A 14,286-nucleotide genomic window follows, 5' to 3' on the forward strand; every position below is an offset into this window, starting at 1 on the left:
ATGCTGGGCAAGAGAGGGACCCCCGGGGCCACTCATCTGGGACTCACCCAAGGTGAAGCCTCTGTAGAGCTGCAGGTAGGCGGTGAAAAGTCGGGCCAGGCAGGTAAGAACCTTGCCACTGGTCTCCCCTCCGTAGATCTCATAGCAGCAGTGGACCAGGCCGTAGGCGGAGCTCCCGTAGTGTGCTTTGTCCAGCACTCCGCAGAGCAGCTCCCCTTCCCTGATGATCACCTGCGGAAGGGAGGGCCACCAATGTTGGGCTGGAGGTGACGCCTCCTGTGAGCCACCTTATCCCTTCGCTCTGGTTTATTAACCTGCTTGTATCTGTCTCTGCACTGTAACCTGCCTCTTCTTTGATGGAAAGAGGAAGAGCATAATTGGAAGCATTTTTTTTTAATAAAGGAGGTGAGCACATCTAGATCATTAAAAAAATTTTTTTCAGGGACGCTATCACACACGCACGTGTGCGCACATATACACGCACAGACATTTTAGTGTGTTTATACGTCCTACTCATCCCACCTACCCATACTGACTCGACAAAAACTTTGTGACTAGAAATGAAAACATTTACAGTCTAAACTTCATAACCATAACCTTGGCTTAGGTACTCCCTCCTCTGTACCCTGGAAATAACAACAACATAACTTTCTAACATCCTTTAAGGTCTAAATTTTTACTCTCACAAATTAATGAATTAGAAGCTAATTAAAAGAAGGATTTCTGGTTGCAAAATGTAGCATGCATTAAGCATATAATCTGCAAAGGGAAAGAAAAGTGGCGGCTTCAGTTCTAATGGAATATCTGTTAGACCTGGTGACAAAGCACTTGTGAGGGGGATACCACCAAGAACGTGCAGAGGCCGTGGAAATCTTTAGTGTGGAGTCACAGTCTTGCTCTCTTGCAGCAGCACTGTGCCTGGGTTTGGGTGCCCTGGGGTTGCCCCCTGATGCCTGCTTCCTAAGGCGCAGAGCTGACAGGAGTAAAAGCTCACAGCAGCTTCATGATCTTCAGCCACTCAAGGGTCTCAGGGAAAAACACAGGCTCTGCATTTCCAAGCTTCGCAGAGCAAGTCCAGAGGCCTTCTGCTGCAGAAGCCTCTCTAGGGTGGTTGCAAGTCTTACAGTGAGGGCCAAACACTACCAATCAACTCTGACCCTTTCTCAAACCAAAAGTTGACACCAAGTTGGGCATAAATCCTTCTCATAATCCTGCTTCTGTGGATGTGCCTCCATTTCTCTGTTTTAAATCAATCTGTCTAAACCCGGGACTAGGAGACTCCAGCTGAAACGGCTAGGCAGCCATACCTGGGACTCGCACATGGAGTTGGGGTTAAAGCCAGGAACAGGTCGAGGAGCCTCCTTCACCCAGGCTTTCCCGCTGATCTTCGCCTTGCCTGATAAATTCAATGGGATGTGCTCCTCTGGGATTATGTTTATGAGCAGCGTTGACACAACCTGGGAGGAAAAAGAAGACAAAGCTGATGGCAGGAAGAGAAGATGAGAAGTTCTCTTTTAGGACTTTCTGTTCCTATTCATCCTGAAAACCAGACGACTCCATTCTCATGATCTGTAGGTAAAGCAAGAAAAACGGCCATTTCCACCTCTGTGGAATAAGCTAATCTCAGTTCTAATCTATTCACATAGCTAGGAGGGAGCTTAGGAGCAAAAGCCAACACATAAGACTTCACTGGGACTTCTATTTGCTAAAATAATTGTGAAAGTGAACAATCTCCCAGACCTGTAAAAACAACATTAAGTTCCTGTTAGACAAAAGGAAGGAGAGAAAAAAAGTAAACTGCTGTGGAGTCATAGTAAAAAGATTTGAGGATGTGGTAAAAAACAAAAGCAAAGACAGCAGGGCTGAGAGGGATGGCGGGGCTCGTAATGCTGCCTTCTGCCAGAAGTCGGCCCGACATGATGTCAGGCCTAGCACTGAGGCAGAGGTTGAAGAACACTCCTCAGAGCAGCCCTCCCTGTCTTTAGGTCACATCGAAATCGACGACAATCATTATACAGTCAATAATGTCATTCCACAGAATAGCTTTGACTTCCTGGTGGGCACCAAGGAAGGAAAGGGCGCAAAGACTAAGAATGGAGAGCTTTCCTTCTGAGGAGCTGCACAGAGGAGGCCCGAGGCACCCCACTGAGAAGCAGGCTGCAGGGAAGCTGCAGGGATGAGGGGGTGCTCCAGTACCTGCTCCGTCACTGACTGGCCATGTGCTGTGGGGAAATGATCACACTCTCTTAGCCCTAGCATTGCTCATCCGTAGAGTACAGGTAAGAAAGACCCAGTCATTCATTCGGCCATTATACACTGAGCGCTTACTATGAGCCAGGCGGTGGGAAGAATTGTGAATAAAATAGTCTCTGCCTTCAGTGGAACCTCCATTCCCAAGAGGAATCCATGCTTTGAAGAAAATGAAGCAGGGAAGGAGGACCTAGAGCAGAAAGGGAGTGGGGGGTGGGGGTGGGGAGATGGGGAGATAGTATGTAGGATTTTAAGTAGACAGGCAGAGAAGGCCTCATACCAAGAAGGCAGTAAGGAAGGGAGCCGTGCAGAGATCAGATCATGCATTTCAGGTAGAGGCTTTTATTTTGAGAAAAAATGCTATTTCGTTAGTTTTGATCACAGGAGTGACACTCTCTAATTTAACTTTTACTAGGATCACTTGTTCCAAATACATTTCTGTTCTAGACTCTGAGGGAAAATAAATGCCATAGAGAATAAGCCTCCTAAGTGAAACGGACAAAAAAGACTTGCATTTTAGAAGTGGTTATTATAGTGGCCTGAGAGGGGAGCACCATGTGACGGAGTCTCTGTGTCAAGTACATCACAGGACATGGTAGTTATGTGACTACTTGGCAACCTGATGGCTTCCACACAATTAGCTACAGAGCTACACCAGAAATAAATTTATGTCACTGGAATTATTATGGCTACTAGAAGGCCAAGGAGCCCATCCCCTGCCCCAATGGACTCATCGGTGTGGCTATCTACTCAACAAGTGGCTGTTAACAAAAGGTAAGGAGAGACAATTTCTCAAGCAGCTGCTCCATAGAGAATCCAAGTAGGAGCAGTTGAACCTGGGGATAAACATGGGTCAGCTACCGAAGGACCAAAAGCATATATTCCCAAAAATGTAGCTGACAAGGGGACAGACTGGCTAGTGTGACAGGGCCCAGAGCTGTGGAGGGGCTGGGAGCCAATGAGGGGCATCAACAGCTCTTCATGTGCCTATGTCAGGCCCTACAAAGTAGTGTTGTTATATATGCACAACAAGGTCAGGGCAGTTATGAGAGCAGCTGCCTTTTCACGCATGTATACCAGGAGCAGGAGGACAAGTGGCAACAGCATCTTAAAAAAAAAGCAGACAATATTCCTTATTATCTCAGCAACAGATGACCAGAAAGATCATGACCCAGGCTCTCCATGAGGCTAGCACTGCCAGGTGAAGGAGTAAAGACAGGGGGGTGACACTTCCCCCAGAATGCTGACCACAAGCTCCACCACAGCTAAAGCGCCACATGTGCAGCAGGACGGCTAGGCTGGGCACAGTCAGGATGGGAAAGGTAACAGAAACACACGTATCCAGCCATCTAGGGACAGGGAAATATGACCTGCCATCCCATCTACAAAATCAAGGGGACAGAAAAGCATTTGTCAAAATCTCAACACCCTTTCACAATAAAAACACTCAATAGAATAAGACTAGAAAAAAAAAACATCAGCAATAAAGGGGAGGCATCTATGAAAAGCCCACAGCAAACATACTTAATGATCAAAGACTGGATGCTTTCTGCCTAAGATTAGGAACAAGATGAGAATGTCTGCTCTCATCATTTATATTTAACAATGTACTAGGTTCCATCCAGGGCAGTTAGGCAAGAAAAGAAATAAAAGGTATCCAGATCAGAGAGGAAGACATAAAACTACCACTACTTGCAGATGACATGATCTTAGAAATAGAATCTAACCCTAAAGAATCCACAAAAAACTATTAGAGCTAGTAAATGACTTTAGCAAAGCTGAAAGATACAAGATCAACAACAAATCAATTTTATTTCTATACATCGGCAATGAACAATCTGAAAGTTAAATTATGAAAACAACTGCATTTATGACAGCATCAAAAAGAATAAAATACTCAGGAATAAATCTAATGAAAGAAGTGTAAAACTTGTATGCTGAAAAGTATAACACCCGTTGAAAGAAATTAAAGAAAATCTTAATAAAAGACTCAGCTACATATCCAAAAAAAAAAATAGAAAACACACGTTTGCACAAAAACTGGTACACAAATATTCACTGCAGCTTAACTTGTAATAGCCAAAAAGGAAAACAGCCTAAAGTACCAATTTTTCAACTGTCAAATGGACAAAAAACTGGTATATTCATACAGTAGAATATTATTCAATTATAAAAAGGAATGAAGTACTGCTCATGTTACAACAAGAATGAATCTTGAAAACATTATATTAAGAGGAGCAAGTGACAAAAGGCCACATATTATATAATTCTATTTATATGAAATGTCCCAAATAGGCAAATCCACAGACAGAAAGTGATTGACAGTGAATAAGAGGGAGGAATTGGGACTGGCTGCTAATAGGTACAGAGTTTCTTTTAAAGGTGATGGAAATGTTCTGAAATTAGCTAGTAGTGATTATTATACAACACAGTAAATACACTAAAAATCACTGGATGATATACTTTTTAAAAATGATAAAATATGTTAAATATGAATTATATCTCAATTTAAAAAACCAGGGAGTCAGACAAGATAATTTGAGGTCTCCTTCTGCATTGACATTCTAAAAGTATACAATTTACTTTCTGGTCATAAATTATTATGCTAGGGAGAAAAGACCATTTGCAACATTCTCTTAAATTGTGAAGGTAGCAGTTATCTGAGAACCATAATTTAAAAATTTTTTTTTGACTTTGTCACAGTCTTTATTCCCAAAACGATAATTGATCTTGAGTACAAAATAACTGAAAATTCATTTGTATTTAGTTATCAATATAGGTTAACAATGCTGCTAACGTTTAGTTTTTCAGAAAGAAGATAAAATTCTATTACAATACCATATCCTGGGCTAACTTAAGTCCAACTTCTTGAACTTAAATAAATGAACTTTACTTATACCTTTATAACTCAACGTGCAGGGTTATTTTAAGTTTTTTGTTGTTTTGCCTCTCTTTATTGGGGGCTATAAACAGCTACAATTTTGTGTGTGAGGCTTTTCTTTCAAACAATATCTGTACTCCTACCTCCATCGATGTATTTCTCTTTGCTAGCCCATATCATTAGTCATCATCTCAAGGTTGGTGAACTTGAAGCTAGTAATTCTTAAGTTAATTTTTGCCATTCCCAGAATATCTCAAAGGGAGCTCCTTTGTATGTAGCCACACACTCGTCATTTGTGTAAAGATAAGACTGGATCTGTTCCCAAATCTTAGGATTCAGTTCCTTGTCAGGCTCTCCAGAAAAAACATTAAAAGTAATTCTGTTTCCAAGAACAGACCCACTAGGAGGTGACAAGATTTCAACTTTTTTCTGGTGAATTAGCACACACCAGCACTGCCTGAGACAGTATTCCCCTCATCTTTGCAGGTTTTAGGTTACCAAGTAAAATCACCATCCAATTTTGCATCTGTTCAAGAGGAACTGGGTCACCAGGCCACTGACAACTGCTCCTGGGGCTGCTTTTCCAACATTTAGTTCTACATACGAAGACCCTGCATCAGGATGTTTTCTGGCGTTTATGATACAACCAATTCAAAGATCCAGATGGGAAACATCTACTGGCTTAGAGTTAGTGCTTCCTGCTATTGATTGTTTTTTTTACTCCTTTTTCTCTCCTTTCTTTTCAAGTTTCTCTTTCATCTCTTTTCTCTTCTTCCTCCTCCTTTCATTTGTTCTTTGGCGCCAGAAGATACAGTTGTTATTGGTATACACTGTTATCACATTTTAAGAAACTGTGGAATTAGCTTGCAGTGGAGTACCAGAAAAAAATGCTATTTTTTTCACTCCATTTTTAATTTCTGCCTGAATTAGCTCTTGCTTCAATTCTTCAATTTAGCATTTTCAACTCTAAGTTTCTTCTCTCAAAGTTGCCTGGAAAATTGCTTTTTCCTTAAGAAGAGAAAGTTGCTGCTTAAGATATTCAATCATTTGATTTACCTCTGCACCCTTCTGTTCCAATCTCTTCAGAACAGTGTCACTGGTTGCCATTTTTTGCCAAGAAAAGGCAGAAAATCATGATCATTAGGAAACAGTATTAAGTAAAAGGGCAAAAAGGTTAGTCTTCAAGTTGAAGGTATTTGCAATACATATATATAGCAATGGACTTACACCAGAATATATAATAAGCGCTTACCTATCAATAAAAAAAATGGCATAGAATAGAAAATCGGCAAAAGACTTGACCAGCAGCACTTCATAAAAGATGCTATCCAATGGCCAATAAGCATATGAAAAGGTGCTCAACCTCATTTGTCAGTAAGAAAATGCAAGTTAAAACCACAATAAGATGCCAATATACACCCATCTGAATGGCTAAAATTAAAAACAAACAAACAAAACGGAAACAGACAAATATCAAGTTCTGCTGAGGAAGGAGCAACTAGAACTCTCATGCCCTGCTAGTCAAAGTATAAACTGCTACAAGCACTTTGGAAACCTGTTCATTAAACTATTTATTAAAGCTGAACATAGATCTTATGACCCGGTAATTTGATTCCTTGGTATTTACCCCTCAAAATGCATATACATGTTCCATAAGAGAGATATATATAAGAATGTTCATAGTAGCCCTATTTGTAATAGCCAACTGGAGACAACTGAAGAGAAACCAAATGTCAGTCAATAGTAAAATAGATAAATATACAATGGTATATTCATATAATGAAATACTATACAGCAATGAAAATGAATAAACCACTGCTATATGTGATGACATGAGTGACTCACACAAAAGATATGATTTACTGTATGATCCCATTTATATAAAGTTCAAGGAAAGACAAAACTTACCTATAGTGTTAGAAGTTAGGTTAGTGGCTACCTTTGGGGAGCAGTAAAAACTGAGAGGGGTCTGGTGGGGTCTTCTGGAAGTGCTGGTGATATTCTACTTTCTGGTTTGGGTGGTAGTTTACAAAGGTGTATTTATTTTGTGAACATTCACTGAGCTGTACACTTGAGATTTGCAATCATAGGCAAATCCTCTTTCTTTATAGGGTCTTTCGACAAATGACGGGAGACCTCAGAGTCTAAGTAGAAAGAAAAGCACTCAAGATGCTATCTGAAATGTCCTGGAAAGATAGCCCAAGCTCAGTTCCTTATCTTCTGATTCTAAACATGGCTCTTCTCTGTAGAATCAGACCGAGCCACTAACAAATTCTTGTGCAGTGCAGTCACTGTTCCACTTTGACCTATTTGCAAAGAAGTAAAAGCTTGTACCAACCTCTAAGGAAACAATGAATATTCTCAACTGTTACAGGAATAAAACCTGGGCCTATTTTCTAGTTTATTTAATTGTAAAATAATAACCATAGCCCAGAAATATTATAAAATAAAAAAAAATCTGAAATATTCTATCATCAAACTTTTCATATACATTTTAAACATGGTTACAACTGTGATTACACATAAAGTTGTGTACTCTATTTCTTCTTTCACCATTATGTCAGAGAATTTTTCAGATTGCTACAATATTTTGAAACCACTTTTTTTAACAACCACATAATATCTTAACAAGTGGATGTTTCACAAATTTACTTAGCTCCAACCTTAAGCATCTAGGGTTTTCTGAATTTCCTCCACTATAAACCATAGACTGCTTTTTCAAGTAGCTTTTTCTACATTTCAGATTATTTTCTTAGGCTGGATTCCCAGATTGAAGGGAATGAACATATTCATGGCTCTAGATATATATTTTTCATCCCCTATTTGGTTTTATTTTGAATACTGCTTACGTTTAAATAAAATTCTAATAAATTCTGGACACTAAATCACTTAAAAATTATAATCCATTCACTTCCAAAATACCTTGCAATCATATAATGAAAACATTAACAGGAATAATAAAAATAATATGAATAGAAATAATGTGGACAAATATATATAACTGACTAAATCAGGGGTAGGTAAACCACGGCCTATATGCTAAATCTGGCCCACCATCTCTTTTTGTAAATAAAGTTAAATTGGACCACTACTATGCCCACTCATTTATGTGTTGTCTAGGGCTGCTTTGATGTTATAATGGCAGAGTTGAGCAGTTGCAGCAGAGACTATATGGCCAGCAAAGCCTAAAATATTTGCTATCTGGCTTTTACAGAAAAAGCTTACTACTCCTTGAACTAAACTATCTGTACTTACAGATTTTAATCTTAAACTGTAAAATTCCCCATATTTTCTGTTAAATCGATTTCATTTCTGGGCAAGCTAGAGCAATGATGACTTGATTTACTCTTCCACCAGAAACAACAACAAAAGCACACAAGAATATGAAAAGATAGTTTTCAAGACAATGGATGGCAGGTGATAAAGGACAGTGATTGGCAAGGATATAGTATACTTGAACTATCAAGCCAATCTAATTGACATTTATAGAGCACTCCATCCAACGACAGCAGATTATACATTATTTTTAAGGAAACACAGAACATTTACCAAGATAGACCATAATTGAAACCACAAAACAAATCTTTATGAATTTAAAAGGGTTCAGGTCATCCAAAGTATGCTCTTTGGCCACAAGGGAATTAAATTGGAAATCAGTAACAAAAGTATCTGGAAAAATCTCTAAATATCTGAAAACCAAATTATGGACTTCTAAATAACTCCTGTGTTAAAAATAAATTAAAAGGTAATTTAGAGAGTATTTTCAAGTGAATGAAAATGAAAATAGAATGTATCATAATCTGAGAGATGGTATTTAATCAGAACTTATGGGGTTAAATTTACACATAAAATGCCTGTATAAAGAAAGGAAAAAGTCTCAAATCAATGATGTTAGCACCAAGCTTTTAGGTAACTAGAGAAAAAAGAGCAAATCGAACCCAATATAATCAGAAAGAAGGAAATAATAAAGATCAAAGTAAAATCAATGCAATAGAAAACAGAAAAATAGAAAAAGTCTATGAAAACTGGTTCTTTGAGAGCAAAAAAATCAATAAACCCCTAGACAAACTGATCAGGAAAAAAGAGAAGACATAAATTACCAATATCAGGAATGAGAGAGGTGACCCACCTACAGACTGTAAATATAGATTAGGATGGTAAATAACTATTATGAATAACTTTATGCCTATAAATTTAACAACTTAGATGAAATGGACAAATTCCTGAAGCTCATTCAAGAAACAGGTACTGTGAACAGTCCTATATATGCTAGAGAAATAGAAATTTTAGTTAAAAATCCTTCCAGTAAAGAAAACTCCAGGTCCAGATGGCTTCGCAGATGAATTCTACCAAATATTAAAATAATAATAACAATAGCAATACTACACACTTATAGAAAATTGAAGAAGAAGACTACTTTCCAACTCAGTGTATAAAGCCAATGTTACCCTGATACCCAAACCAGGCAAATATATTACAAGAAAAGAAAATTATAGATTAATATCCCTTATGAACACAAATACAAAAAAAAAATTCTAAATAAAATTTTTGCATATTGAATTCAATGATACGTAGACAGGACGATGTCTCTCAACCACGTAAAGCTTATCCCAGGAAAGGAAGGTTGGTTTAACAACTAAAAATCAGTCAAGACCCAAGTCTATAGACTTTAAAGAACTGCAGAGCTGGAAGAGACCTTAGAGATCGTCAACCTAAAACTCTTGGTTTTATAGATGTGAAATGAGGTCCACAGAGCCTAGAATACATAGCTGATTAGTAGTTGGGCCTTAAAACTGATGGAGACCCAGCCAACAGCAGAAGCACATATTTTATTGCACTGAATTATTTAGTCACCACATATATTATTATTTTATTACTTCAAAAGGAAGTATAGTGTGATGCCTTGGGAGTTAGAAAATCCTGGATTTGAACTCCAACTGTCTCCTATAGACTTGGGCATGTAATTTAACTTTGCTAAGCCTCAATATCCTTATTTGCTAAATGGTGATTGATAATAGTCTTTGCATTGCAGGTTGGTTGTGAGGATTAAATAATATATTGAACCCTTTTCCTGCTTAGAAAAAAAAAAAGTGCAGCTCACTGCCAGCATTAACATCATACATAAGAATGCTACATTTTTTAGGATTTGACATTTTCAGTAATCAAGAATTACTATATTTTGTAAATGGAAATACCATTACTAAAAATAGAATGCTGTAAACAGAATAATGTCATTAGTTTCCACAGATTAACAATATACTAGAGCAATGCGAAAAATAATCATAAAAAAAAAGCAAGATATTTCATGGCAAACTTTGACAGTAAAGTTAGGACTATAATTGGCGAGTTATCTTGGGGTAAACGCTGCAGCCCTAAGTGTCGCTGGCGAGTATTCTTGGGGCAAATGGGAGATGGGTTACGGCATTCCGCAAAGCACTTGGTTCCTCCCAACAAGCATGACTAATACTAACACCAACACCACTGCCTATAATCACCATATTTAGATTATGAGGACATCAAGTTAAGTTAGACACTAAGGACAGAAACCATGTAGCCTGCTCTTAGTCGGTACTCCCTTGAAACCACCTGGACCCAGGAAACCAACCCATCAAAGAGAAAATCAGACTATTGCTTGAGATGTCATATCTCTGTCTCTGGAGTGGGCTCTCCTAAGAATAAAACCTATTATATGAGTGGCCAGTTTCCTCCTTATATATACACTGGTTGTTTCCCCCCAATTACCTGCTTTCCCGTCCATAGTGGAAAAGGCTTTAGGATGGCAGGAGGAAAGAGCTTCACGCGCCCCACTTTGTCTGTGAGTCCTCGGTACACTAGTTGTATGTACTGCTCCCGGGTGAAAAAGCAACCTCGAGTGGTCATGTTTGCACCTGAAACCATGTGGTCCTGGATCAAGCCCGCCAATGGCTGGCCATCCTACAAACCAAAACATAAAAGAACGAAAATAAATTTTAAGTCACATTCTAATGCTTAATAATCCACTTGGAGGCTACCTATCAGCAACAGCCCTGCCTTACAGCTCCATGTCATCCTTCCCCACAGCCTTAGTTGGCCAGTGCCCAGGCCTTTCATCTTGAGAGCAAACTGCCTCCCACAGCACAGGGACAGGGCTTCCTGACTGACCAGCTCCCACCTTTGCCATTTGCCCCAGTTCTATACTAAAACTGCTTCAAACTCATTCATTTCCCAAAGCTTTCTCTCCATACTCCCATCTGGTTCTAGTTACTCCAGCATATTTTTGGTATTTATGAATACATCTGGCCTGGCTGCTGTTAGCTATGTTTTTGTTTTTATATTTGGTTTTATGCTTTAGTATTTTTCATACATTTCTGGCCTGGTTCTCCTCTAAATTGGTCATTCATTCAACAAATAGTTACTGAGAGCCTACTGTGTTGCCTAGGCCCTGGGTTAGACCTTTAATGTACTTCAGTAGACCAAACAAACATGATCCTTTAGGATGAGGAAGAGCTAGAAGAAGCAAATGATTGGATAAATACACTGACACAGAGGGTTTTAAATGCCATGGAGGAGAACAACACAATGGATCACCATACAGATTCAAGGCAGGGGGATAGTTGGGAATGGGCTCTGTGAAGGGAAGTATTATAGCCAGGCCTGATGAGGGACTTGGAATCAGCCAGTGTGGGGAGATGGGGGTTTAGGTAGAGGTTCCTCCAGAGGGCTGTGAGAAAGCCTTGACATACACGATTGTAGAAGGAAAGAATGTCCATTATGAGTGTCTTTTCACAATGCAGCATGTGTTCACATGAGCCCTTACTAAAGACTTACCTACCAGATGTCCAAACAAGGGCTTTTATAAAAGCCCCAGTTTTGGTGGGTACATTTAACTCATTTGACATGCATCAAAGGCTTTCTGATCCTCAGTCTCCTGAACTTTATCTATAGGTCTAAGCTCGCAGCAACACAGGGCACACTTAAGTAAAAATAGTTGTGCTCACTGTCATTCTTTGAGAAGCAGTTTTTGCAAACTTTTCAACGTGTATGGGAACTTGAGAAAAATCTGTGCTGTGGATCTAAAGATTGTTATCATTTGATTATTTGTTAAATACTATCCAACATTATGGTCATGTTTTATAACTAGGGCTAAAGGAACTCAGAAATGCAGCCGTGGAGAAACACCAGGAATTTAAAACCACATGTACTAACTCAAAGCTAAAAATGATGCTTGTCAAATAGTCTAAATACTGCAACAATGGCTCTATGTAAACGCAAAGCTAATTATTACAGATAGACGAAAGGCAAGATCAAATGGAGCACACAGCCCTTCTTATGAAAGCTTTGAGTACCAACTTGAATAAAAAATTACACCCTGTGTTTTGTTCCAAAAACATAGTCTTATTTTGCTTGGAGGAAAAACTCAAACCAGTATTACGCATTTGACTCATCCCACAGTCTTTGGAGGCAGAGAGTTTTTCTTTTGTTTTATTCCTTTAAAAAACTTAATTACAGGTTATGTGATCTATTCCATGCCTTCTCCACTCTCCATCTAGATTTTTACATAACTGGAAAATTATCTTAATGGCTAAATCGCTTTCAATGCAATAATCATGAATTCTAGGGAGGAATGCTGATTAAAGCAATTTACTAAGGGTCTACTTATAATTCTGAATTTCCTAAATCCTGCTTACGATCAGAAAGATCATCTCTGAAACATAAACCCAGATAACTGTCAGCCATCCTAGTCCACTTACTATCACAGCAAAATGTCATTACAGTTAACGTTTCTGGTTAAGATGCTTAGAGAATCAGAATATCGTGTGACTCGAATCTTCTAGCTAACTTAGCAGAAGCCAGGAAACTATTCCCAAGCCTTGTTAAAAGAATTTCCACAAAGTATTGGCCTTCAATAAAAACGAACAAACAAACAAACAAAAAACCCAGAAGAAAATAAATTAACCCACAAAGAAACACATAAATAAAAAGTTTAACTGTTTTCTGGAAAAGAAAAAAAATTCTATTCATCTCCTATTTTAAGTAAGAAGACAAATTACAACTCTATTAAATACATACAACCAACAACAAAAAAAGTACTTTAATTGGGTACTATGATTAGATAAGGAAGAGAACCTGGAAATGGAGAAGAAATAGAATCATAAACAAAGAGAAATGGAAACAAAAGGAAATAAAGATACTGCCACTACGACTATACCTATGACAGTTACCATTTTCATGAAAAGACAAAAGCCGGTTTTCAAATTAGTAAAATTATCTTCTTCTAAGTATTTCATCTAATTATTAGTACATTAGTAAAAATTAGTAAAATTATTTCTCCTAATTTCCGAGTGCCCTGAATGGGCCCTAACTCCTGCCTGCTTTCAGCCCCTTCACGAATCAATGGCCGGCTAAGGTAGGCACAGAAAGTAAAGACAATTAAACAATTGTGTTCATTATTAAGCCACTGTGGTGCATCTGGTGGGAAAAGAGGCTAGGGCACTAGGCCCCTGGCCACCTGCCTGAGTCCCAGGGAGGGAGATGACTGATGGGAAAAGAGAAGTTCCCAGAAAGAGAGGGCAGTAATCGATGCCGGACATCTCTGAGCAGGCTCTAGTGCTTCTCAGAGTGCAAAGGTCTCTGTCTCTCCTGCAGAAGGGCTGCGGGGCCCACAGAGGGAAATGAACAAAACCCTGAGGATCTAGGAGCTCCTGGTCCTTTCTCCTCCTTCTCAGCTACATGTCCTAGGGCAAGTTACACCACTTCCTCACATGCAGATGTGGACATCAGCAGCACCTACTCTACCCTCTGTGGGGAGGGTAAAAGGAGAAGCCTCCAAAGTGCTGCGCACCCTGTCTGGAACTGAAAAGGTGCTTGGAAATGGTAGCCACAATGCTATATTATCATTACTACTAGTTCTTTCATACTCTACCACAACCCAAGTGAATAATAGATTACTGTGAATCACTGATGCATGAGGCTTATGGTTTAAAAGGCCTCCGGTCTTTGGGTGAGTGGTGAGGAGTAAGGGGGGACGGGGCTCTTCCCCTGCTCTATTGCTCCCATGAGCACATACTCACTCCATCCCTGCCACTTAGTAGGAATGAGTCAGCTGGCCAGGCCTCTGAGGACCAACCTAAGTGAAAGAAGAAAGGAATTCAAAGAGGAGATGCCTTCGTGGGCTG

At 39.1% G+C, this 14,286-nt stretch overlaps 1 protein-coding gene and 1 pseudogene across 1 annotated transcript in view; both read right to left on the minus strand.

Moving 5' to 3' along the window:
- POLR1A (RNA polymerase I subunit A) overlaps positions 1–14,286 on the minus strand; it is a 78,192-nt gene that overhangs the window by 30,886 nt on the left and 33,020 nt on the right. Inside the window, exons 14-16 of the mRNA XM_036223933.1 lie at positions 10,874–11,065; positions 1,308–1,457; positions 48–231 (exon numbers count right to left, since the gene is read on the minus strand). Of these exons, the coding sequence (XP_036079826.1) occupies positions 48–231; positions 1,308–1,457; positions 10,874–11,065 (526 nt within the window). The remainder of the gene's footprint in view (positions 1–47; positions 232–1,307; positions 1,458–10,873; positions 11,066–14,286) is intronic.
- On the minus strand, positions 2,491–9,119 carry LOC107506049 (annotated as a pseudogene).

This window comes from Rousettus aegyptiacus, unplaced genomic scaffold, assembly GCF_014176215.1.
Source record: "Rousettus aegyptiacus isolate mRouAeg1 unplaced genomic scaffold, mRouAeg1.p scaffold_m13_p_7, whole genome shotgun sequence".
In the NCBI taxonomy this organism is placed as follows: domain Eukaryota; kingdom Metazoa; phylum Chordata; class Mammalia; order Chiroptera; family Pteropodidae; genus Rousettus; species Rousettus aegyptiacus.